Genomic DNA, 26,881 nt, shown 5'->3' with positions numbered 1-26,881 from the left:
GCGGCCACCTCTTCCTCCCATCTTCCCTCTGATAAGCTGTCAGAGCTTGAGCTCTGAAGCTTTTAAGCCCAAAAGTAGGGTCCAAAGTTAGAGCCTGACAGGGAGAAGAAAAAAAATGGGCAGAGAAAGAAATACTGTACCTTTGAGCCTGAGCATACTTATCTCCCTAGGATTTGTTGGTTTCTTGTTTATCATGGCCAAGTGTAGATGAGATCTGCCCCGAGGATCATTCACAAGTCACTTGTCATCACAGACGATCTGCTGTTGGTGGAGGGAAGAGACCCCCCTGAGAAGTTAAGGCAGGCTGTTATTTTCCTGGGAGAAAGACAAAATTGCTATAATCAGATAACAGCACTTGTGTTCACCACATTCTGGAGACACCCAGCACTCTATAAATAACATAAATATACACAGAGAAGAAGATTAATGATGTGAGAAGGTGGCTTATGTACACAGAGAAAGTCAAGACAAGACAGCCTCGTGAAACAAGACTCTAATTTCGCCAGCAGATGAATTACAGCTACTCAGAAGCAGCAGTTTTACATGCCCTGGGATGTGTTTTAGTTCCAGTGCCCTAGCTTCTGCAGGTGAATGAAACAACATTTTTATATTGAAGTGAGGATTTTACTTAGGAACAGAAACCCACTACTACTCTGCAGAGGAACTGATGCCCAGACAACCTAACATCTGAGCTGTTACCTGAGTCCCAGATCCTTGGAAAAAGCTTTTTTTTTTTTTTTTTTGAGCAGACAAGGAGAAGAGCTACGAGAGAAATTTCTGATATTTGCCTGGATGATTAAGATGTCCTCTTTACAGTTTCTAAACCATCCTACTCTTGCTAATCCTGAACAAAACATCTGAAAAAATAGCTCTTCTCCAGCAGTCAGAGCTAGGCTGAGCCAAAGGAACCTGAAGACAAGAGAGATTTCTTATCTGGAAGAAAAGGCTTTTAGAAACACAGCAGCAGCTCAGGGCAGGGGATGCCTGTGCCGGCAGCACCCCGGCCCAGCTGACAGCACTGCAGCCAAGGGGCCAGAGTGGTTGGTGAAGGTTGGGACTAAGGGCTCCTGATGAGAAACAGCCGCTCTATCTCTGTGGAGAAATGCTGTAATGAGCTGAGTTCGTGGCTCACTCTGAGCCCAGGCTGGAGCTAGCACTGGAGCCTGAGAGAGAACCCAAACCCAGACCCCAAACAGACTACTACCCCTCTGTGTGATGGCTCACACCTTAGCAAGGCACATATCATGCCTCACCACCTGCACAGCCTCCTCTTGTAGAGGTGGGTTATTGTAACTATCACTATGGGCAAGGGTGAGTAACTACACAGTGCACTGGAAGAGCACATCTCCCTGCTCACCCCACCACGAACCATGGACACAGGATGAACTTTTACCCCTGTGGAGAGGGATCAGATTTTCCTGCAGCAAGAAGCAGTCTGTAGTGTTTTGGTTCTGATGTCTCAATGCATATCCCATTTTTCTCAGGAAACTCCACCTCCTGTTCTGTGGTTCACAGCGCAGAGGAGTGGAGACCATCACCTTTAGCAGCACCCAGCCCTGCCAGCGGGATCGCTTCCCTCTCAGCTACCAGAACAACCTCTGCAGTTTATTCACAGTGCATAAGAAGTATTTAACACTGCTGTACCACTATTTAAGCCCAGAAAAGATTTACAAATCTTTCAAGATTTTTAGCTTCATAAATCTTTGTACTTGAGATACACATATAAAATGAGCTCAAGTGTACCTAGTGACTACCACGCTTATGCTTCAATCTCTAACACCATACTGATGGCACCAACGGTCAGGCAGTTGTGTCACTGAGCGACAACACAGCAGGGACAGCAATGCTGATGTTCCTGGCCCTGCTGATGAGTGTTGGCCCCATCCTGGGATGCTCAGTGCTCCCAAAACATCCCCCTCTTGCCTCTGAGTATGATCGGACAGACCGATGGATGGCCAGGAGGAGCGTAGGATCCCTGCTGCATGCTGAGCTCAGGCTGCACAGCACTCACTCCTTTTCAACATGCTGTTACTGATGTGTGCTGCCTGCCCTATAAACCCAGATATTGCTTCATGTTGAACAAAAAAAATATATATTTATACAGCTCTTAGAGCTTTTGCTCTAATCCCTTCCATCCCCCCTGCTCTTGTTCCTATGGGTGCAAACAGCCAGAGCTCCCCATTTATAAAACCCCTCTTTCAGAGCCCAAAGCCTGACTCAAAACCACAGTCAACTTTTTTTAAGGCCATGGTTAAGTATTTTTTCTTGTGAAGAAGAATTGTGAAATTTCCCGATGAAACTTTGTCTTTACAAATGTCTTCCATTCCTAATATGTGATAGAAATACTGTATCACTCCTAATAAAAGGTCTGTCACATTATTCAGTTCCTCATGAACTTGTACATCATTATTTGTGGATCTTGGAGGTATTAGAATCAAGCCTGATCACAGCCAGTACAGGTGGAGTCATGTTATAGCAATTTACCCATAGCCACAGTAGACTTTTAAGAAATCTGTGCTGTGGCTCACATCTTGTAAACACAAGGGGCTTATGTGGTCATACAGTTGGGTTGCTACCCAAGTTGTTGGTAACTGATAACAGAAAGTAGTTCGTATGTTAGCGTTAGGTTGGAGGTTGGACTCGATGACCTTGAGGTCTCTTCCAACCTAGAAATTCTGTGATTCTGTGATTCTGTGATTTCATCTCTCATTTTCATTGCCAACATGGAACGATTTGTATGGAATTAGCCTCCAAATTTTGTTTTGGTATTTTATAAAACCATATTCTCTAGGGTTAAATCAGGCAAGATTTTATAATTTTATTGTCATTTTAGTGTAACAGTCAGGAAAAGAATAAGAGCAAACCAGCATGGGATGTGAGCACTGGCAGCCAAAGCCCATACCTTAAGAGCTCTCACACCCACTGACCAAGAGATCCTCCAGAGACTGGAAAGAAATACAGCTGCAGAATCAGCTTTTAGCTATGACTTACCAGAGGATCCTTGGTGAATTAACACTGTAGAGGCAGAGCTACTGGCTTAGAAGGCACGAATCCAGCTACTGAAGGTCTTGCCTGAAGCAATGACACCAGTGCAGGACCACGTCAGCCCTGACAGCTGCCCAAGCTTGAGGTTACCACACTGAGCTGGGCTCCCTCACCCAAGCCCCATTTCCTCCTGAACACCTCAGTGGTTTCTGTGACACCTCTGCGCACCGAAGACAAACTGCTTTATCAAGAAAAGTTTGTTATCAGTGGCTTTCAGCCTGCAAACTGCAGGCTCCCCAGGGCCAGAGCCTAATTTTAAGAGTCTGAGAAAAATAACAAGGAAAGCTAGTTAAATGTCAGCAGCTTTAAATCTGCTATCTGGAGTTTGCACCTCCCTTAGAAGATGTGCGAGTGTTATCAGATCAGAGAAGTCTGAAAATCACTGAGCCAGGATATTAAGCGATCAGCCTGATTCCCTAATTCTCTGCCTTATTCCCTAATTCACTCCCAAGACGAGAAGAGACTCCATCTAAAATGATCTCGCCACAGCATCGGTTCAAAGCCAAGCAGATAAATGGACCTGCAAAACACTCTCTCAGTCAGAAACTGCGTGAATTAGGTCAAGGTTGGGATAACGCAGAGATCGGGAAACAGGGCTTTCACATAAGCCAGAGAACTAAGCTTTAATGGCCAGGAGAGCAATATATAATGAGCTCTTAAGAAGAAAAGCACAAAACTAAGCCATGTATTTCCTCACTGGCACTCAGCTGCATGTTGGTGCTTTAACGAAGTTATGAGGCAGAGCACAGGAGCATACAATCTCCAGAGAACGTTATTAGTGAAGACAAACTACATTTCACAATGCTGCCATTATTTTTGCTAGCATCTCGTTAATCATTTAATGGTCATTACTCGTTATTTGCTTAACCTGGGGAGAGTACTCAGCTCTGCAGAAATACTCAGATGTGGATGCTCCCTGCTCCATGGAGCTAACAGTGCCCTAGTTTGTCTCTGCTGTCAGTGAGCTTGCACATTATTTGGAGGGAGAAAACACTGCCTATAGCCTCCTTCATGTGCAGCTGCAATGGAAGGTGGTTTCTTCCATGATAAATCCAAGATGCTGAAAGATTTCCAAGCAGCGAGGGGTAAAGTCCCCCGCCAGCTTTGCATTTATTCTGTTTGCCTGGAGGAAGAAGGCAGTGATGCAGCTCTGCTGTCCCCAGAGACAGGACCAGAGTCCTCCTGCAGCGACTGGGAGCACCCAGCTGCTCTTGCACCACAGAGGTGCAGTAGGTTGCATGCGCACATGGGTGCAGAAACACAGGGAGGCCAAGGAGAGGAGCAGTCTCTGGATGCCTGCTGCTCCTGGCTGCACAGCACTTGCTGTAACACAGTGCTCACTGGAGGTGGCATCCCTGCCTGGCAAGTAATGAGCCAAGAAATTAGGAAGGAAGAGACGTTCGGAGCTAAATTGATTTCACAGCCATCTCCTGCAGGCTGGTCCTCTGCTCCTGGTTTGTCCCAGGGTAACTACAGGGCTGGCAGCAGTAGCACAAAAAGGAGCAGGGGGATAATTTGGGCTCCTGGCACGCTGGTGGGAAGGGACCCCTGCTCCTATTGGGAACAGTCACAACCATGCCCCCCAGGTGGGTGACAGGTTTGCTGTGCGTTTTCAGATCAGTTGCACAACCCCCCTTTATTAACAGAGGAAAATAAATCCCTTTTTTTTTTTCCCCCTTACATCAGCCCAGGAGCAGCTGACCATTCCATGCAGCAGATTTCTAAAAATATTTTGCCTGAGGCAGACATTCAGGACAGAAAAAAATCAGTCCATGTAATTAAATAATTTGACAAAGTTATAAACAACTGCCAGTGGCTCCTAATGAGGTAACTCAGCACCTCCCATACCACAAGTGCTGGTGCCAAAGGCCTTTTTCCAGCAGAGCAAGCTTTGGGTGAAGTGTCTGCTCCCCAGGTACCAGCTCAGTCCCAGAGCAGAACAGGGATCCCAAAGCATGCACAAAGCTGACTGCATCATCCTGCTGAGTTTGTCCTACTTGAAATGAACAACATGAATTTTGGTGGTGAAATTATCCTCTTTCCTCAAGCAAGAAGTCTGTGATGGAGTAAAAGAGCTTTCATCTATATGATGAGGATTTCCCATGCCTGTACCCTCCATCCTCTCTATCATCTCAGGTAAAAAGCCCAGGCCTGCTATTTTACAACCACAAAGGAATAGGGAAATGTGTCCTTTTTCCTTTCCCCAGTGCTCTGATGTGCTGTGCTGCTGGGTCAAAACCAAAGGGCTGTCCCACATGGGCACACAAAGGGTGCACTGAGCAACAGCAGCTCCCAATGTAGTCTTGGAGATCAGCTGCCAAGGAGCAGCTGCCTAACTCAGAGGACGGTGCCCAAGTCAAATGAGCAAGAGGGATAGTCAAATGTGCTTGGGTTTGGAAATCAATTTGAACATTTCTCCATGTTTAGCAACTAACTTACCTCCAGGGTTCTTTCTCTCTCACCCCAGGAAGCTCCTTTTGCAACAAATGGAGGAATATTCCCTCCTATGATTCAGCAACCCCATGTCTCAGCTCAGAGTTACTGGCAAGACCCCAGATCACAGCAGTGCACAATAATTGCTGTGAGGCATCCTGTATGGACCTCTGACATCCAGGCCAGGAGATCATATTCTGGAGAAGTAAAAATTCCTTGTTGCTTGGGGTGCACAGAGAATGTTTCTTACTCTTACCTCTTATTGTCCTGAATTGTAGGGACCTATTTAGTCTTTCCTATGTTTTTGCCAGAAAAGCTGTAAAAACAAAATAATTTCTTTAAAGTAATTGTTCTGCAGAAAGGGCACAGAACTTTCCCAACCCATCAGCACATAAATGCAAGCCATTAAATGAGAAACCCAACAAGCATTAAAGCACTTTGGAAGCTGGACAGGCTGCTTCCTGGCTAAAAATCACCTGCAGAGTTCAACGAGGGGTCCTGATGCCGTATGATGGCAAAAATGCAAACAGTGGCTGATTAGCCACGGGTTTTTACTGCTGATGGATGCACTTTAACAGTCAATTCCATTCACTAGTCAAGGACAACACAAATATGATGGCTGGTACAACTGCATTTCATTACAGTAATTGTGCAAGTTGCTGTTTAGATTGGAGGAGACGACACGGTGACCCCATGAGTCAGCACACATTGCACAACACTCTGCATGCCCACGAGCATCTACGTTGAGGTACAAACCCTCCCTATAGGTGTGATCCCACCGAGGCAGCCTGCCCCACAACAGGAGCAGTGGGATAAGTGGGATAAATGAGCTCTTTTGGAGCTTTCCTCATGCTTTTTCCATGATAGCTGCTGTGATTGCACTGTGCTCTCTGACAGGGAGTGAGTAGGAGCCCCTCCACATACAACCTGCCCTGTGCAGCTCATGCCGGCTGCAGGATTTCCAGTGCACACTGAGCCAAAATGCACATTCAGTACCAAGGATGCCTTTTCACTGGCAGGCAGAGCCACACAACCCACAGCAGCACAAGCAGAGGCTTTAGAAACAAACACATGAGTTTTCCCTTCATAAAACCCTCTCTTACACAAAATGGAATCTTCTGACATTCACCAGCTTCATGACAAGCATCTTATACGGGAAATATGAGCTGCCACAATGCAAGGGTCTCAAATGTGGAGGCAGGTGTGCTGCAAACGCACAAATGGTACAAAACCTTTGCCATGAGGTGACGTTCCAGGCTTGGAAAACTGTTAATCCTCACAGCCTCTACACTGCAAGGTTGGTCCTTTCAGCCCATTTTCATTTATGGAAATCTGAGCTGGAGGTGATAATGTGGGCTCAAAGCCAAGCGTGCACTCCCTGCCTGCTCAGGGCTGGGGATCTGCTTGGCCAAAAAGAGACAGGGAGGCAGAGGTTGCACAGATGAGCAAGTTGGACTCTCCTGGTTTCTCCCAGCTGATGAATTTCTTGATGGGGAAAGGGCAGCTCCCAGGCACCTGCTGACAGCTCACCACTGTGAGTGAGCAGCCCTGGGAAAGGAGGGAGGGACCAGTGCTACTGAAGGCTGTCACTGGCTGGCACATGGGACAGCCATGAAAATGAGAAACAGGGCAGAAAAAACAACCCCCAGAGGCTGTATCCATCTGCTCACCTAGAAAAAGCTACCAACAGGGTGAGAGACAGACCTGTGAAAGCTGTGTGCCCTCTTCCATCCTCATCCTCCCCAGGCAGCAGAAAGGGGAAGGAAAGGAGACAGACTGTGCTGGGCAGCCCAGGGACTTCCCAGGAGGAGAATTAGCCAAAAGAGCACAATGGATCGCTTCCGGATGATCTTCCAGTACTTCCAGTCCAACTCGGAGTCTGTAATGAATGGAATTTGTGGGCTGTTAGCCCTGGCCAGTATAAAGATTTACACCTGCTTTGACTTCAGCTGCCCCTGTCTGCACCGGTACAACATGGCCTATGGCTTGGGGATCCTGTTCGTGCCCCCCGTTGCCTTCTTCCTCTGTGGCCTCATCCTCAACAGACAGTCCCTGGTGATGCTGGACGAGTGGAGGCGGCCGCAGGGGCGCAGGAGGAAGGACCCGGCTGTCATCAGGTGGGGTTTGCAGCAGGAGTGGTGTCCCCCCTCCCATTTATCCTGTCTCTCTCTGTATCTTTGATCCTCTCAGTCACTTGTTTTCCTCTGAACTCGGTTCCCAACACCTTACCCCACAAGTCCAGACTCTGGGGCACTGTCAGTGCTTCCCAGGTGGCCACAGCAGGGAGCTCCACAGCCCCATCCCCAGCAAAGAAGGGCAGGAACATCTCGAAACAAGCAGCTACATTTACGCTGCCACCCTGGGAAACTGCAGTGCTGCCTGCCCCTTTTGTGCACACAGGGGTTTTCTCAAGGGGCTTAAATGTGCAAAAAGATGAGGTTGAATGTGCAGAAAGTGTGGCATTTCCATCGCAGTTTTCTTTATCAACAGCATTGTGATTTCCCTCCCCTCAACTAAGTTATTACAGACTTGCACTGGTAAAAGGGGGAGGAGAATCGGCTTCACCCTGTGGCAGACAAACCTTTACCCAGAGCACAGGTTGGCACACAGCAGGATGAGAAAGGTCTCTGAGAAAAGGATTTTCCAAGTAGAAAAAAAAAAAAATAATAATAATAATAATAAAAGCCCTGTTGTGCACTGGACCAGACCTCACACTGGGGATCAGCCCCAGCAGAGAGACCCCAGAGCAGAAGAGATGTCACCTGGAGTGGTGTGGGGGAAAGTCATGCATCTGCTCTGGGAGGGCTGCAGAGCCCAGACAGCCTGTGTCCATCAAGGCTCTGGGCGAGGAGAAGGCTCCCCACATACCTCCCATCCCACGTCTCCCTCCCACTCCAGGTACATGTGCTCCTCCATCATGCAGCGAGCCATGGTCGCCCCAGCCGTCTGGATCGTGGTCGCCCTCCTGGATGGCAAGTGCCTGATCTGTGCCTTCAGCAGCTCTGTGGATCCTGAGAAGTTCCCAGGCTTCACCAATGCCACCGCAGAGCAAGCGCAGGAGCTGCTTGCCAAGGTGCCCTGCAAGGAGGACGAGTTGGTGGGGAGCAGCACGTCCCGCAGGGCAGTGTCCAGGTACCTGCGTTGCTGGTCCCAGGTGGGTGGCTGCCAGCACAGCCCTGGGTCCTTAAGATGCTCAGCGCAGGCATTTGCTGATCCCACTCTTCTTTGATTCAGTATAGCCTCACTGCAGTCCTGCTGGGAGCAAGACTGCTCTTTGCTGCCTTAAGCCCCCAAATGTTGCTGCCCTCAGTGATGATCTTTGAGTCACCCAGATAGGGAAGAGGAAGGAAGGAAAGGACTTGTTAATTAATTGGATTTTGCTTCTAGAAGAGCCAGCAACTTCTAAACCCAGATAGCAAAAAGCAGTTGTAAGGAATATTGGGGTCTCCTAAGGCCCTATCTCTTCAGGGTCAGAAGACCTTTTTAACCTTGAAGGCAGGACCTGCTGCTTCAAGGACAGTGAAAGCTGAGAGAGTTGAAAGCTGTTTGCTCAGGAACAATGAGAGAGTGAGACATCTGAAACTGGTGTAGGTGGCAGGTGAATGTCCTGAAGATTAGTATGTGCCCATCAGGGGAGCACCAAAGTCCCCTTCATACACGGTGCTCCCATGCTCAGAGCAAATGCTCCAGACCCACTTTTCAAAGAGTTATTCTGCTGAGCTGCTGATGCACAGATAAATGTCATATCCACCTCCCCAGCACTCACATCCTGAGTGCAATTTGGGGTGCTGGATTGAAGGGACAGATTGGGGACAGCAGTCTAGATCTGCAGCCACACAGACTCCCCGTCTCAGTGTTACAGCCTGTGCTGCCTTCATGCTGTTGCTGATCCTGTTCCTCTGCTTATTTCTAATCACGCAGGCCCTCGGTTGGAGCATTTTATTGATGCTCATCATAGCAGCTTTCCTTGCCCGCTGGCTCAGGCCTTGCTTCAACCAGGCTGCCCTCCTGCAGACCCGTCACTGGAGCAACTACATTGACATTGAGCAGAAGATTTTTGAGGAAACCTGCTGTGAGCACAGCCGGCTCTTTGCTCACAAATGCATCCTCCACTTCTTTGAAAGCATGCGGGAAGAGATCAGGCAGCACAGCTTTGACTTGCCTAAGGAGGAAGAGGAAGATCTTCTACGAGGCATCACACACCAGGATCAGGTGAACAAACTTCTGAAAACATGGTACTATGAGAAACCTCCCTTGGATGTGAGCCAAGCAACCCAGAGACATCACCTGGGGAGAGAGAGACCTCCACCCTGGACAGGCAGTCCCCATGTCCAGTCCAAATTCCCCCAACACACCAATGTGTAAAGGGGGGTTTGGTCCCAAAGATACTAAAGCCTTATCTCTACCCAGAGCAGTGCCCAGAAGATGGATGAATGTGGTGCCTATATCTTCCTCCAGAACCCCAACCCCAAAGGCTGGGCTCTGGGGCATCCACCAAGATTGCCCAGCTGAACTAGTGAGGCTCAGCTCTGAGGATCCCAATATCCCAGACTCAGTTACCATTCTGGACATTTCTTATCCAAGGTCTCTGCATAGCACTTGTGTCATCTTTGAGTTTGCAGCTCCTTACAGCTGTGATAAAACCATTCTGCCTTGAGGAAAAATTTAACCAAGGCAGCAACATGTGGCTGCATATGCAAACTGGCTGGAGCACAAGTTCCAGGAGCAACAACAGATTTGTGTGTTCCTTGCACTAGCTGTTCCTTCACCTCCTCTTCACATACAAAGACAAACGTGTCTTTCTTTCATGCTCCTTCAGGAGTAAACAAGCCAGGATAGATTAAAGCCTCTTTCTTCAGGTCAGTAAGATCCCTGCCTTTGGTTTCAGTGAGAATTCAGGCCCTAACAACTCAAGTGTCTTCCGGACGGTGTTTCTTCTGGGTAGGATAATTTCATTTCCCTTTTGAAGACTTACCAGCATGCAGTAACAAAAGCAAAGGCATAAGACGGTACCTGAGGCACAGGCTACTTTTCAGCCTGCAGCAGATTATAGGTATGATATCATCCTTTAATATCGTATCTATATATCATGATAGCATATCACGAAACGTAGAAAACTGCCTGTTGCTTCTCAGGTTTAAAGTTTTCCCTGCAAAGGTGTATGCAAAGGTGTAATCAGCTGTTTGAGTACAATTCTCACGTATACATGAACATTTTCCTCTCCCCTTCCCAACTTGGAGTGCAACAGTTTTCATCATACTGTTATAAATTCCAAGTCAACTTAGCTTTATGAGATTTATTTATGGGGTTAATAAAAGGCAAGTAAAGAGCGCTGGGTGCACGGGGAGTCTGGGCTCATCCAACATGCACACACGTTACATCAGGTGGCTGCTTTTTATTCTCCTAGGCTAATAAATGTTCATTACTACTTCTAGAAAAGGCAGGGTTATTATAATTAGTTCCCAGATTCCAAACCCTCCCACTGGTGCATGTGTATCAGTCCCCAATGGTCCCTCTGGGGGTCTCTCATGCTGAAGGCTCGTAGTCTTCCTCCCAGGCTTTGTCCTTGTCCTTTGTCCTTCTTGGCCGGATATCAGGCATTGCCTCTAACTCTATACAAGAAAGAGAGAGAAGCACACCTTTCTACTTTGTCAGCTACTGGCAAACCTAGAGAAAAAAAAAATGTTGTTAATTAAAAAATAATGTTGTTTTAACGCATTTCACAAAATACATAATATTTGGTAGAAACCAGACAACAAATGAAAGGGAAGAAGAAACAGTAGAAGGTACTTGCATGGCCTTAATTTACATGGCAATGGACAACAACAACAACCTGCAATGATTTACAAGTGCCTTACACCATTCACCCTTGAGACAGAAAAAGGGGATTCCCATATGATGTAAGGGGAGTGCAATCCCTCTCAAAATACAAGAGCCAGGGGGATGCTACTGACTACTGAAAATGTTAAGGCTAAGCAGCACCAAACTCAGAGAAGGGAGGCTGAGTCTCTCTGGCTGTTCACTTAACAGACAAGAGCCTCAGCTTTTAGCCCTAAGCAACAATTCGTAGTGCCAGGTGGGGAACTAGTTCTTAAGCCAGGGACCATTTCAGCATTTTAAAGCTACAGAAAGGCTTGAAGGCTCTGTGGAATCATGTTCCTGGCGCAAAAATCTGGGGACCAGGACAGGGCAAGTGGGGTGCAAGCGTGTTGGGGAGCAAGCTCTCTGGGATGATTACCAGAGCTTTGAACTAGGTTTGATGGGGGAAGAGAGGGGAGCTAAAGGTAACAGAGAAGGGCTGGGGGCAGTAGTCATTACTGTCACTGTTGAAGACAGGGAAAGACTTCTGATCTCTCCCATAGGATTGTCTGAGAGTTCCTCAGAGAAGGTAGCATTCCTAATCCCCTGTCCAATATCTTCTTCTTGCATCCTCCCAGGGGTAACTGTATCTGCTGCTTCCCTAAAGTGCCTGTACATCAATGCACGGAACAAGGGAAATAAACAGGATGAGCTCAAGATCTGTGTTCGGTCGCAGGGCCACGATCTCGTTGCGATCACTGAGAGGTGGTGGGACAGCTTGCATGACTGGAACACTGTCATGCTGGGCTATATCGACTTTAGGAAAGACAGCCTGGGGAAGCAAGAGGGTGGGATTGCCCTTTATGTGAGGGAGCAATTAGAGTGTACCCAGCTCCAGCTGGGAGAGGGTGAAGGACAAGTGGAAAGCTTGTGGGTAAGAATTAGGGAGTGGGCTGAAGGAAAGTGCAGAACTGCTGTCTATAATCTTTGAAAGGTCCCGGAGAACAGGTGAGGTGCCTGAAGACTGGAGAATAGCCAATATCACTCTGGTCTTCAACAAGGGCAGGAAGTAGGACCTGGGAAACTATAGGTCAGTCAGTCTCACCTCTGTCTCTGGAAAGGACTGGGGACCGGGACTGAGGACCAGGACCAGGGACCAGCTGAGAATCCATCTAAGTAACTTCACTGAAAACATACAAGGTGAATTAAGTACTCAAACTCCCCAGCACAAAATCACTGTAGAACCTAGGAACACTTACTACCAGGGTTTTCCTGTTCTGAGAAGTCACCACCAATGTAACTAGCTCATAAAGTCTCCAAAACTATTTCACAGAAATCTATTTCACAGAAATGGTAGAAAACTTGAAGAAAAAACAGTCTACTTGGGAACACTGAGTTCATTTCACCAGGACAGTAGAAAAGCACCCTAAGTAACCTGAACCTCAGACTCCCCTGGAGTGGCAATTATTCCCATAAATCCTCATGCTTCCTATATAGCAAAGGTCAAATGATCTCCACCTGGCAGATTTCACTTCACATGTGTGGAGCCATGAGACCTTGTGGAATAGGCTCATCAACCTGGTTTCAATGTTTTAGGTTCAATTTCTCCTTATCGCTAACAGAAATAACCTGACAAGGGGCTTAGTGATTAGAGTTGACCTAATTAATTAATTATAAAAGGCATGTAAGGGTCATATTTCTGCTAGTCATTCTGTGAGGAAAATTAGTACAGAGTCTGTTAAAATAAGATAAATAAACATAAATAAAAGAAAAAGGAAAATGACCTAAAAGGCAAAATTGCCGTCATAGATTTTCATATGTCTAGTCACGACAGATAAAGAATATAGCAATCAGAACGACTTTTCTTGACATTAATGTTGTTTAAATTTGCTTTTCTGAGATCTCTTCTTTATGCAGGACTTTTCAAAATCTAGTGCCATGACCTCCGACTGCAGTATTTACTTTGGCTGCATAGAAACAACGCAGCCTATAAATGCCAGATCCTCACTCACTATTCAGGTCCAGGACGGGGCTTAAAGTTTGGGCTTTAATTTAGTTACATGCCTTCATTGCTGTTTTCTGGCAGGTCACGGGAAGAAGATTGGCTGCCTTGGGGGAGCTTATGTATACATGACTTATAGGCTGCAGCCAAAGTGTTCCTCTAGATTTGGAAGTTTGAAGATGGTTGCAGTCTCCAAGCTTAGATACAACCACGTATTAGTCTGGCACAACTGATTTTGCAGCAGTGTGCCCTGGCAGCCAGGTTGGCCAACTGTACCCTGGGGTTCATCAAGCATGGCATTGCTACTCAGTCAAGGGAAGGGATTGTCCCACTCTGCTCTGCATCTTGAGCACTGTGTGCAGTTCTGGGCACCACAGTACAAAAAGGGCATTAAACTGTTGAAGAGTGTCCAGAGGAGGGCTACAAAGATGGTGAAGGGCCTGGAGGGGAAGACATATGAGGAGCGGCTGAGGGCACTGGGCCTGTTCAGCCTGGAGAAGAGGAGGCTGAGGGGAGACCTCATCATGGCCTACAGCTTCCTCAAGAGGGGCAGTGGAGGGGCAGGCGCCGATCTGTTCTCCTTAATCACCAGTGATAGGACCCATGGGAATGGTGTCAAGCTGAGGCAGGGGAGGTTCAGGCTGGATATCAGGAAGGGGTTCTTCACTGAGAGGGTGGTTGCTCACTGGAACAGGCTCCCCAGGGAAGTAGTCACGGCATCAAGCCTGTTGGAGTTTAAGAAGTGTTTGGACTGTGCACTTAGTCACATGCTCTGAATTTTTGGGTAGACCTTGTGGTGTCAGGAGTTGGACTTAACTGTCTTTATGGGTCCCTTCCATCTCAGGATATTCTATGATTCTAGGATAATCCTTGCATCACCTATCTGGCCATTTCCATCCTCAGTTTCAACACCATTTGAACGTAACCCCTGAGCTTCTAAGGCCAATCACTTCCTTATCTGCCACTATCCAGAGTGTGTTGTAGATATTTAGTCTCAGCTGTGGAACAAGTTTGGCTGATATTGCTGCTTGGGTGCATTAAACTTCTTACTGCAAACCCCGTGATATATTGTTCTCACTTCCCTCCACTCCATTCCCCATTTCTCAACCCCATCAAGAGCTTTTGTTATTTTCACAACAAAACCAGCTCTGGCTGGACCCTGGAGCTGCCCTGGATGAGCTCAGAGAGCACAAAGCTCTCTCCACAAAATCTGTCTTCATCCCCGCTCCTCGATGTCTGTTCCAGGAGTGATCCTGGGTTCCTCCACAATGCCCTTTCCTGAATGAGCTTGCTCACACCAGCTTGTCGCAGGGTCCTTTTGTCCAGACCACCCCAGAAACACCCTAAGTTATGTGTGCAGCACCCACTGGGACTAGCACAAAGGTCTTCAAATGCTCTTTACCTCCAGGGAGGTGTTTTTTGTGTTTGTGTGTGTGTGTGTGTGCGCTTTCCTTTGAAATCAGCATCACACTTTGAATTTTAACTCTGGTTTACTATTGCCAGACATAACCCTACAAATCTCAGCCTGAGATTCGGTTCGGACTCACCACTCCACTCTAGTCAAATCAGCTATTTTCCTAACCCAGCTCGGACCAGAGGTCTGCAGCTCCTCTTTGCATGCTGCTTTCCATGTTCTCAGGTTTTAAATCACCCCAGAGTGGCTGCAAAATACAAAATGCAAAAAAGGGCGTGAGGAACAATTTGTTAGCTATATCAGGAAGGAGAAGGAGGGTCGTTCACAAGCTTCAGCAGCTCTTTATCTCTCAGGGCTGCCCTGATGCCCAGCACACAGATACATCTGTCAGGGTCCCTCACCTACCAGGAGCCCATGAAACAGCAGGGCTGCTGAAACAGCCATGAAACACAAGGACAACTTTCCCAGTCTTTCACGGACACTGTTTTGAATCCCACTGACTTGTTTGCCTCTGTGAGGATTGCCATCATTGTACACCAGGCAGCCTCAGACCCCTCATTCATCCTTAATGAAAGGCAGAGTTTTCCTGGAGATCAAAAACCTCTCTGCTTTTTACAAGGTTGATTCATGCAGGCTTTGATGTGAACTGCCCTTCAAAAAGCCACTCGACAGGTGAACAGAGAAGCCAGCTTGAGTTCTTAGCTAGCAATACAATAAGCCTCATCTGTTTTCATACAGCCAAATCTCTTTCTGTTTGATGAGATCATGCAATTAACCTCTTCACAGCAGGCAGAGCTAAGACCGACCAGGTGTTTTCAGCATGCTTTATGCTCACCTCTGTGGTGGCCTCTCAGGGAGGATTTAGCATCATCTACCCTATCCCTGGCAAGGGGAGACATCAGAAACTGCACTGACTAATGGTCAAAACACCTGGACTGGCTTCCTACCTCTGCTACTGATGCCCTACAAAGCTGTGGGGAAAAGCATGGCCTTTTTTCTATGGCTACTCAGAGTCCGAGTATTTCCCCATTTTTTGGCCATCTTGAGAGAACAGCCTAGTGCTTCAGGCTTCAAACTGCTTTGTGAAATGGGAACAGAGATGCAGGACAGCAGCAGCAACAAAATCCACTTCTTTTTGGGTTGTGCTGTGGGAGCTAAGCCTGACCCAACCACAGCTATCACATCTCATCAGTGCACTCAAGCCCTTCAGAAATGCTCATTGAAAGTTAGTGTAAATAATAAATTTAGTGGGGAAAAAAATGAATTTCAGAGCTGTGCCAGGCAGGGAGCACTTCCTGAGAAAGCAGGGACACCCTGGGTTTGGATGTCTTCACAGGACCAACCTGTGGAGCAGGGAATATTCTCTGTGCCCTGTCCCTGCAGCCCTCGTTTCTTTCTCTGCCTGTTTTTCTGCAGCACCAGAGCCAGGAAACACATCGTGTGCCTCTGGATGACACCAGACCATGTGAGCCAGGGCTTGAAGGATACTTTAGCCAGCCCTGAGGGCAGAGGGTTGTGACAACCAAGGAGCTACAAGTGTCAGCTTGCAAGTCTGACTGAAATGTGCAGGTCTGCAGGAGGGAGGGGAGCTGCTAAGAGTCATTGACAGCACACACACTGCATCCCACAGCACCAAGAGCTTTATTCCTCCTTCCTCTGCCTTTCCTTTTCTCTTCCCTTCCCATTGCAGAACAAAAAACAGACAAAAGCAATTTCCCACTGAAGCAGTGCAGGCGCAGAGCAGGGCCTGGCAGACACAAGACACTTGCATTAGACAACTCCTGGGGTGATGCAGGCGTGGAGGGGGGAAGCTGTGGAGCCCCATTTTCCATATGTGCCAGCAGAGCAGAGGTGGGGCATCCTGCCTGCTGCAGGGAGGAGCACCCAGCTGCCCCGCTGCATTTGCAAACAGGATCACGGAGCCCTGCCAGCAACTCCCCTTCCTGCCAGGCCACAGATTGCTCAGGGCAGAGCACAACTCTGGCAGCACCTGCATCCGACAGCCAAGGAGACCGGTGACCAGGAGACAGCAGAAATGAGGATGTGGAGAACAGAGAGAGGTTTAGCAAACCAGAAACAAGGCAGGCCTCATGGGAACAAAGAAGAGCAAGAGAAAGCAAGCCCTGAAGTTGGGCAAGCAGCAAAATGAACAGGAAAAAAAAAATGTTGAGCTTTCTGCTTTAAATATTGGGGATGTCAAAGCATGTAGGTGAATAACGGAGCTGCAAGGAGACTTGCTGGCATCAAGTCTTTGCAGAGGGGAACTGAAAGAATGAAGTAAAGCAAAGACGTGGCTTGGACCCTGGTGGGGGAAGGAATCACTTCAAGATGGACAAGTTTCGGATGATCTTCCAGTTCCTCCAGTCCAACCAGGAGTCCTTCATGAACGGCATCTGTGGGATCATGGCCCTCGCCAGCGCCCAGCTGTACTCAGCCTTCGACTTCAACTGCCCCTGCCTGCCGCGCTACAACCTGGCCTACGGGCTGGGCGTCCTCCTGGTGCCCCCCCTCATCCTGTTCCTGCTGGGCTTCGTGCTGAACAACAACGTGTCCATGCTGGCGGAAGAGTGGAGGCGGCCCCGGGGCCGGCGGGGGAAGGACGGGGCCGTGCTGCGCTACATGTTCTGCTCCATGGCGCAGCGAGCCATGATCGCCCCGGCCGTCTGGGTGTCGGTGACACTGCTGGATGGGAAGTGCATCACATGTGCCTTCTGCACCTCGCTGCCCATGGGGGCCCTGGGCAATGCCAGCCACCCCGGGCTCTCCCAGGAGGAGATGAAGAGGGTCTTGGCCCGCATCCCCTGCAAGGAGATCTACGATGGGCAGGAGCTCGTCGCCAACGAAGTGGCTGTCAGGTACCTGCGGTGCATCTCGCAGGTAAGAGGCGTTGGGACCATGCCCTGGCTGGTGGTTTAGGGTTAGGCACTGCCAGCCTTAGCTTTTCCCTCGAGGGAGTTGAAATAAAGCTGCAGGAGGAATCACAGAATTTCTAGGTTGGAAGAGACCTCAAGGTCATCGAGTCCAACCTCCAACCTAACGCTAACAGCCCTCCACTAAACCATATCCCTAAGCTCTACATCTAAACGTCTTTTGAAGACTTCCAGGGATGGTGACTCCACCACTTCCCTGGGCAGCCTGTTCCAATGTCTAACAACCCTTTCAGTGAAGAAATTCTTCCTAACATCTAACCTAAAACTCCCCTGGCTCAACTTAAGCCCATTCCCCCTCGTCCTGTCACCAGGCACGTGGGAGAACAGGCCAACCCCCACCTCGCTACAGCCTCCCTTGAGGTACCTATAGAGAGCGATAAGGTCACCCCTGAGCCTCCTCTTCTCCAGGCTGAACAAGCCCAGCTCCCTCAGCCGCTCCTCGTAGGACTTGTTCTCCAGGCCCCTCACCAGCTTCGTCGCCCTTCTCTGCACCCGCTCAAGCACCTCCATGTCCTTCTTGTAGCGAGGGGCCCAAAACTGAACACAGTACTCGAGGTGCGGCCTCACCAGAGCCGAGTACAGGGGGACAATCACCTCCCTCGCCCTGCTGGTCACGCTGTTCCTGATACAAGCCAGGATGCCGTTGGCCTTCTTGGCCACCTGAGCACACTGCTGGCTCATATTCAGCCGACTATCCACCATCACTCCCAGGTCCTTCTCTGCCTGGCAGCTCTCCAACCATTCCTCTCCCAGTCTGTAGCTCTGCTTGGGGTTATTGCGCCCCAGGTGCAGGACCCGGCACTTGGCTTTGTTGAACTTCATGCAGTTGACCTCAGCCCATCGGTGCAGCCTATTAAGGAGGGACAGGCAGTTTTGTGGGGGTATGAGTTGTTCAGACTCAGCCCCATTCACACTGATAATTCGGTCCCTCCTCTTCCCTGTGTCATGCTTACGGGTGCTCACAGCAGCCAGAGCTGTTTAGGGCAAGTACAGAAGGGGTTGACGTGGTCGTTACTCCATGGCTGTCACCCGCACTCGTAACCCACCAGTCACCCGTGGCTGCTCTGGCTGCTTGTTATAACTTGTGGAAGCGATGGGCTGATAACCATCTATGCCGCTTGCTGCTTACTGTGAAACAGCTGGCATGTGTTTATTAACCTCACCAGGCAGCAACAAATGAAGAAGTGCCACTAACTCCTTGTCCTGTGCTTAATTCTTCTCAAGCCCTGCTTCTGGCCACAGTTGGAGACAGGATGGTCCAACCCACTCTGACCACTCGACCTGCTTAAAAGCTCCTTTCCCTGCCCCCCTTATGGAATATAGGAATAAATTATCCCCATTTTCAGAACAGAAATGGAGTCATATGGTCTTCTCCCAGACACAGGAAGATTTCCCTGAGCAGACCCCAATTCCCAACTGCCGGGAAGCTCTGGGAGCTGCATCACAGGGGGTGCTGCCTGGACAGACCCCAACCAGGTAGATGTTCAGTGGGGTCACCTCATGAGCATAGACTGGGGCTGTCTCTGCCCTCTTCTGTTCCTCCCTGTCACATCTCACTATCAGGGCATCCCATTACTACTGATCCCAGTGAGCACAAATGTCACAGAAGTCCAACAGCTTGGGAAAAGGGGGTGTTTATGGTCTGCCCATGATGGGTCCGGTCTCACCCCTCACCCCTGCAGGCCCTGGGCTGGTGCTTCATGCTGCTGATGACCACGCTGGCTTTCTTGGTCAGATCCCTCCGGCCCTGCTTCACCCAAGCCGCTTTCCTGAAGAGCAGGTACTGGTCCCACTACATCGACATCGAGCGCAAGCTGTTCGACGAGACCTGCACCGAGCACGCCAGGAGCTTTGCCAAGGTCTGCATCCAGCAGTTCTTCCAGGGCATGAGCACGGACATGGAGACTGCTCACTGCCACCTGCCCAAAAAAAACCCCACGGATGATGGGGAAGCTTCCGAGAAGCTCTTGGGCATCACTGACCAGGGTACCATGAACACGGCCCTGAAAAGCTGGCACAGGTGTAAGCCCCCGTTGCACCTCCACCCAGATGCCCCATCCCGTGGCAATGGCTGGGCTGGGGAAGGGCAGCCCCCCCTGAAGCCCCCTCCAGAGCCTCCAGCACCTCGGAAGGAAATGGCTGCCTACTACAGCCGGGTGTGAGCAGAGGCATGAGCCACACTTTTGGGAGAGGGGCTGCAAGGGGATGTGCACCCAAAGGGCGGTGCTGGCACCCAGGTGGTCCCATCTGCTCCCCAAATGCAGTTCTACATCCTGGTAAACGGAGGCAAGAAGCTTTGGGCTGCCCGAGGCTGTGATGGAGAAGCCCTGGGGGAGCCAGTGGGCACGACGTTGTGTGTCCCATGCCACAGGTCTGTGTGGTGGCAGTTGCTGAGGTGGATGTTGCCAGATGTGCAAAATTTCCCTTCTTTTACCATGTGCACCTCCAAGCCTGTGACAGAGCTGGAGCAGGGACAGCTCCTTGCAATGCTGGGCAGCACTCTTGGGTTCGGGCACTATTAAAAATTCCTCCATAGGGAATCAAGCTGGAATGGCCCTCTCACTCTGAGACATGAAACCCCAAAAGTCTCCCCATTACCATCTATATTTTACTATCCCTCCCAGACACACACACAGTTTCAATGTGGTGAGGAACTTTAAAATAAATTTGAGCCAAAAAAATGAACTAGTAAAGGGGTATCCCACACTGTATTACCCATGATAACAGTGCAGTCGGGTGTCATGGGTACAATTCAAGGAGGGGACTGCCAAGACAAGGAGAGCAGCCATCGCTCAGCAGCACAGAGGGTAGGTGCCAGGCTGACCCCCTGCCATGGATTTTCTGCAGGATGGTGAGACCATCCTTGTAGCTTTACCTGGATTCCCCCTGGCATGCAGCCCAACATTACAAACAGCCCGGATGTTTGTTTACGGAGCCAGCAACAAATAAATAATTCAGGCTTGCCGTTCCAGCTCCGCGCTTAGGCATGAGGAGTCATAAAGGCTGTTTACAAAAGCTGTTGGGGTTTCTTTATTTGAATACAATGACAAGGACCTGAGGTGGCACACGGAGGCTGGCAGCGAGCTGGCCGCGGCCTGTGGTGGAGCTGAGGCGGCTGCATTGGCTGTGGGGAGGCAACACCGTCCCTGTGCAACACCGTGTGGGTGCTCATTTCCCTAAAACGTGGAGATCATGGGGCACAGGCCCTCAAGGTGACTATGGAAATCTCCATGTTCCCTGATGGCCTTGATTTCATTAGCAGCGCGCAGGAAAACCCCTTTTGCAAATATGAATTTCTCCCCTGCCGCGTCCCTTTCTAAACGCTCATCCCCTTGAAATTTTTCCTACTGCGTTCTTGTTCAAACCGACCCATTATGGCTCACCAGTTACTGAGGTGACTGTCTTGCACATAAACCTTAATTACTGGTGTGCTACTCCACAGAGGCTGTGGGGAGAGGAGAACAAAGGACAAAAATGACAATGAAATTCTCCGAGCCGCTCTGCGGGAGCAAGAACGAGCCCATAGTCAAGGGCAGGCTGAATCTGGCTGACTCCCAGGAGAAAGGAGCATGACACAGATTTATCATTAATCTTCACACCCCAAACTTTAATTAAGGCACCTGCCCAGAAATTAATAGGCACAAAACCTGATTTACAAAGCAAAGGAGATTAAAAGATAAAGCTGGTTTCCACTCCTACTATTTGCAGCTCAGCGCTGTTAATGGCTCACTCCACATCCCACCACAGCGGTGATTAGAATATGGGGCTGGCAGGCTCCAAGGCAGATCCATCGAGATACCAAGGAACTCGTGTGCATTTGCAAAGAGAAGCTTTTGGAGTTTTAATCTAGATTTTGAAATTGTAGCCCTGCCCCACACAGTGACTGGCAGAGTCCCCACAGAGCAGGCAGCGTGTCCACTTTGTGTTGGCACTTTGTCCTGGCAGCTTCCCTGGATTTGGGGGATGTATTTCATCACTGTTGGGAGCAGACACCTCACTGGGGGACCCAGGACAGCCCCTGTGGTCTCAACTGGGCTGTGGTCCCAGAGTGCAGGGCCTGGTTGGCAGCAGGGCCCCAAGCAGAGATGTGGGACTGCCACAGGGTGCAGCACATCCCAACACCACCGAGCTGCAAAAAATCCTCCTGGGGCTGGGCAAGCGTTGAGAGGTCAGGTCTGGAGCCAAACCCGCGTCTGGGGTAGGGAAGAGGACTCGGGGCAAAGATTGCAGCTGGACTGCAGACATCAGGCTTGGCTCAGGTTTGCTTTAGGCAGAGGGAACATGGGTGTTGCTGAAGGTTTTCCTGGGCTAAATACGTCCTCTGGGGAGGGCTGAGCTTAACCCTGGGGACATGGTGACAAGGATGCTGGCAAAAGAGAACGGGAGAGCCTCTGGCCACCGAGACAGGCTGGAGCTGGAGGACAGACAGCAGAGAGGAGGGAAAGACGCAGGGAGAAAGTGTGGCGTCCTCCACTGCCTTCCAGGCATCAGACTGCAGAGGAAGTGGAAAGCGGAAAAGCAGAGGGGGCAGGAATGCGCTGTGCTTGCCAAACTGTGGGCTGCACCCAGCCCCCCATCCCGTCACAGCTTGCCCCGGACCCAAATCACGGCACTGCATGGCAGCCATCACTCCCCTCTGCTCACCCCACGAGAGCGGGTCTGTCCCTAGCAGCAGGAAACGAAACCCGATGGAGCTCATGATGCCGGTTTCCTGCTTCTCCCGAAAACCCAGCCAGACTGGCATCTTCCCCGCTGGCTCAGCCAGCTCTCGGGCACGAAAGCAGCAGTTCCTGTCCCTTCACCTGGGACCAAGGGCTTCTTCTCCCGTGCTGCCCCTGCCTGCTTAGCTCAAGTCCCACCCTTGGTATCAGTGGATCCATCCAGCATCCCATGAGGAGCATAGGGGCCACATCCAGCCCCCAGGCTGAGGGCTTTGGAGTTTCCCCTTCATGCTCCAGCAAGGCATCCATCGCTCCTGTCCTCCAGGCAGACCCAGTTCCCTCCACAGCCAGCATCTGCACAGCTGTGTGGCAGATCTGGAAAAGGACGAAGTGATTTTTCCAGTGACTCATTCTCGGTCTTTCCTTTTTTTTTTTTTTTTTTTTTTTTTTCATTTTAAAGGCACATCCTCAGCCTTGCACCCAGCAGAAGCCAAATGCCTGCTCATCGCCCCACCCAAGCACAGGGCCCGAGAACAACCCCCGCCCTCCTCCCAAAAGCTGACAGCTGAGGGCACGTTGCAGACTGAAAAAGGAAGCTGCCGAACTCCAGCGCTGTTTTTACCCACTTTCACTTTGTCCATCAGCCTGGCCAAAGCTGGACCCCCTCTGCTGCACAACCTCCCTCGCTGCTGGGAAAGCCCCACACCCAGAGCCCGCGCAAAAAACAGGCGAGTTGCTGAGAAAGCTCCAGAACTGATTTCAACAGCTTTCCAAGTAAGTGACTTCATTTTTTACTTGCTTTCATGGATGCTTCAGGGAAAGGCTAACACAGATTGCTAAACAATGATCTGCTGAAAACATCTCTTCCCTTCCCATCCTACCCCTCCCTCTCCTAGCCAGGCAGCTTAAGCCAAAACCAAAGGAAGGTAGCCCCCACACCCCCCCCAAAAAAAAACAATTATTTTTTGCCAGCTCCTCTTAATTTTGCTTTGCCTGGTGCCAGGCTCTGGCAGGGAGGTTGCAAGGCCTTGTTTATCAGTGGTAGTTGCTGCTCTCCCTAATAATAGGCCTTTGAACCCTACGCGCCAGTAAAAGTTTGTAGGTTCGGTGCCCTGCTGCAAAGGCTGCATGCCACGAAGCGTGGCAGCCAGAGCTGCAGGCCTGATGTGCTGTCATGTGGCTGTAGTTTTGGGCTGGTCTGGCTCCTTTAATGCAGGAGTTTTGCATATGGAAAGCTGGGAGGATGCAGGAAGAAATTAAGGGCCCTGGCTGCTTATGCTTGAGCTGGGTGATAGCATGGCTTTAAGGGGATTGCCGTGGGTTAGACAGAGTGGGAAAACAAGGCTAAATTTCTAGCTCAGTTTCCTTTTGCTTGCCTGTGGAGGAACCAAGCAAAACAGGCTTTGGGGGGTGGCAGAAGGTACACTAGAGCACAAGATGTATGTAAAGCACAATGCCTGAGCAAGCATTGTAAAAGAGGCTGTGGGAAACATTTGTCTCATCTGCACCAATGCCCCCATAGCCTTTCTCTGCAGGTGGGGCTGGCCCAGGGCCACCTTGCCCTGTGCATGCTGAGGGGGAGATGCATGCATCAGGGTAGCTGTGTGGGGGTCAGGGCTGTCCAGGAGCTCTCTGCAAGGATGTGCACCGATGCTGGCACTGGAGGATGTTAGTCAGGCACCCAGCTCCCTCCTGCATCCAACAAGCCACAGTGGCAGCAGTTCCCCTGAAGTCCAAGGGTTTCGTCACAGGGTGAGGGCTTTCCCAGCAAGCGAGGCAGTTGAGGCTTCCTGAGATAAAACCACACAAGGGTGCAGCGTAGATACAAAGTAAACCAAGAAATTAAACACAGGTTGCGAGGCTTGGTTACCACAGGACAGGAGGAAGGGGCATCACTGCACAGCTCAGATGCACTCCCCAATTAGTTCCCTGTCCTCCAAAAAACTCAAATAAAAATCAGGGTATGTACTTTCCCAGACTTGATCCGCACTCAGCACCTATCCTACCCAGTATAACCAGTGTTGTACTGAGAGAAGTGCTGGAGGAAGACACACAGCACGGTGCATTGCTGGCACCAAGGTGTCAAGGGACAACTGTAGGCCAGTGGAAAGAGGCTGAGCCAGGCCTGTAGGCCAGAAGGGCGCACACAGTTATGTCAGCCAACTGTGGGAAATATCACCCTACCACACCCAGTACTAGCAACAACTCCTAGGTAATTGTAGGCCAAGCTCTATCTGCATGTGATGTTTGCGTCTTGGATCATCGTGATAAGATTTGCTTTCCCAGAAAGTAACGTCCTTTGCTGGCACCAGCAGTGCCCTCAGCACCTCCTTGCCCCGTTCTTGAGTCTCACACTAGGGGAATAGGGCTGCAGTATCTTGGGGCTGCCACTATGGGCAGGACAAGGGAAATCACATGCAGGGCAGCTGGACACCATCCTAAAGCAGGGTCTCAGTCCCAAGCTGCTTCCTCCCTACTCCCCCCCCCCTTTTCCTGCCTCATCCTCCACACCCCATCTCCCTGCACCCAAACCTGCCAGACGAACTACAAGCACCCTGAGGCCCACCTCCTGCTGCCTCCTTGACGTACCTTAGGCTATTACTAACTACTAACTCATCACATTGAAGGGGAGGGGGAGGAAAATCCCACAGTGCTCACATGGGAGCACAGCAGTGGCATGCTGTGTGTGTGTGCCTGAGCTGAAGCGTGAGTCAGGAGCAATGCTGGGGCCACATCCCAGCCCCAGTGCTCCACTCCAGTTTCCCCAGTAACACAGCATCCTCCTTCATTGCAGGCTTGGGAGATCGAGTGTCCAGTGGTAACTCCACTGGTAAATCACTTCTGTGGGAGGTGACTAAAGCCAGAGGAAAGACAACGAACGTGCAAACAGGGGAAGAAACAACTGTCCCCTTGCTAATCTTTGCTGCAGAAATATTTTTGGAGAATTTAGTGGGAAACTGAAGAGTCTGAGTTTTCCCTTCTTGCTTAGGCTGAATCCCTCTTCAACCCATTTTGAAGCATCCCTAATATTAGCAGCCAGCTCCAAGGGCTTGGGGCACCAGCTGGAAGGAACAGCAGTGAAGGTGGTGTGCTCCCAGAACGGCCCCTTGCATGTCAGCAGGCCCAAGGCCACTTCACCCCGCATCGTTGTGCCCCTTGGTGCTGGGACAAGGGCCAGCACAACCCCCTGCTGCTCCAGGCACCTCTCAGTCCCTAGCCCTAGGACGAGATGGCCGCCCTTGTTGCCGAAAACTTTCGCTTCCTCTCCTTGTTCTTCAAGAGCAAAGATGTGATGATCTTCAATGGCCTGGTGGCCCTGGGCACAGTGGGTAGCGAGGAGCTCTTTTCCGTCGTTGCCTTCAACTGCCCCTGCTCCCCAGCCCGTAACTACATCTACGGGCTGGCTGCCATCGGTGTCCCAGCTCTGGCCCTCTTCCTCATCGGTGTCATCTGGAACAACCACACCTGGAACCTAGTGGCTGAGTGCCACAAGCGTGGCACCAAGAATTTCTCCACTGCTGCCACTTTCCTCCTCTTTGGCTCCATCATGGGCCGGGCGGCCGTGGCACCTGTCACCTGGTCGGTCATCTCGCTGCTGCGGGGGGAGGCTTACATCTGTGCCCTCAGTGAGTTTGTCAAGCCATCCTCCCTGGACAAGTTCCCGGCTGAGTACGGAGCTGAGATGCTGGCAAGGTTCCCCTGTAAAGACATACCATCGAACCTCACCAAGTTCAGGGACGAGGTGACACGGAGGCTGAGATACGAGTCCCAGGTAGGCATGCTGGGGAGAGAGCTGCATGGAGCAGGTAAGACTGCCTTGATACATCCTAACACAGCTTCTCTATTCTCAGCTCTTTGGCTGGCTGCTCATCGGGATCGTTGCAGTCCTGGTTTTCCTCACCAAGTGCCTGAAGCACTGCTGTTCGCCACTGAGCTACCGGCAGGAGGCCTACTGGTCCCAGTACCGCGCCAACGAGGACAAGCTCTTTCGCCGCACAGCTGAGGTCCACTCCAGGATCCTGGCAGCCAACAACGTGAAGCATTTCTTTGGTTTTGTGGCGTTGGACAAGGAGGAGAAGGAGTTGGTGCAGGAATTCCCGGTGGAAGGTGTCCAGCCAAGCCCCCAGTGGAACGCCATCACGGGTGTCTACATCTACCGGGAGAACAAGGGCTTCCCCCTCTACAGCCGGCTCCACAAATGGGCCAAAGGGGTGGAAGGGAATGGGCCAACGCCAGAGGGCCATGAAATGCTCTTTTTGGCTTCTTAACACAGACGGGCACTGGGAGCAGTTCCCCAGACTGCCTGAGAGGCCTATCAGTATCGGTGTGCAGCTGATGGATTCACTGGGAATAATTGCTCCCAGCAGGATTACTTTTCTCAGAAGGTAAAAAGGGTTCAACAGCCTCAAGGTAGAGGCCGATAAGCAATACAGTGAACTCAGGAACCCCTCCCCCGGAGAAAACCATCTTGCCAATGATCCCAGAGATACAAGGTGAGCAAACAGCAGATGCACACCTTACCTCCAGGCTGGTGGTGAGCCCTGCCGCCTAATCACCAGCTAAAACCTCAGGGAGCAAGAGGTGGGACCATTTCTAA

At 50.3% G+C, this 26,881-nt stretch overlaps 3 protein-coding genes across 3 annotated transcripts; all 3 read left to right on the top strand.

The window, feature by feature from the left end:
• Nucleotides 1-7,308: 7,308 nt before the first annotated feature.
• Nucleotides 7,309-9,843, top strand: CALHM3 (calcium homeostasis modulator 3; the record flags this gene model as incomplete). Its single annotated transcript, XM_084290211.1, has 3 exons — nucleotides 7,309-7,595; nucleotides 8,377-8,632; nucleotides 9,400-9,843. 3 exons carry the CDS (start codon nucleotides 7,309-7,311, stop codon nucleotides 9,841-9,843), a joined length of 987 nt encoding a protein of 328 aa, XP_084146337.1.
• Nucleotides 9,844-17,021: 7,178 nt separating this feature from the next.
• CALHM1 (calcium homeostasis modulator 1) lies at nucleotides 17,022-19,785 on the top strand (the record flags this gene model as incomplete). Its single annotated transcript, XM_084289692.1, has 2 exons — nucleotides 17,022-17,570; nucleotides 19,306-19,785. 2 exons carry the CDS (start codon nucleotides 17,022-17,024, stop codon nucleotides 19,783-19,785), a joined length of 1,029 nt encoding a protein of 342 aa, XP_084145818.1.
• A 5,728-nt stretch (nucleotides 19,786-25,513) lies between these two features.
• Nucleotides 25,514-26,552, top strand: CALHM2 (calcium homeostasis modulator family member 2; the record flags this gene model as incomplete). The annotated part of the gene is made up of 2 exons (XM_084289750.1): nucleotides 25,514-26,056; nucleotides 26,136-26,552. The coding sequence occupies 2 exons, from the start codon at nucleotides 25,514-25,516 to the stop codon at nucleotides 26,550-26,552; spliced, it is 960 nt and encodes a 319-aa protein (XP_084145876.1).
• Nucleotides 26,553-26,881: the final 329 nt, after the last annotated feature.

This window comes from Netta rufina (genome assembly GCF_964035555.1).
Source record: "Netta rufina genome assembly, chromosome: 7".
Classification (NCBI taxonomy): domain Eukaryota; kingdom Metazoa; phylum Chordata; class Aves; order Anseriformes; family Anatidae; genus Netta; species Netta rufina.
The sequence above is the reverse complement of the archived record's forward strand: the minus strand, read 5'-3'. Positions and strand labels throughout refer to the sequence as shown.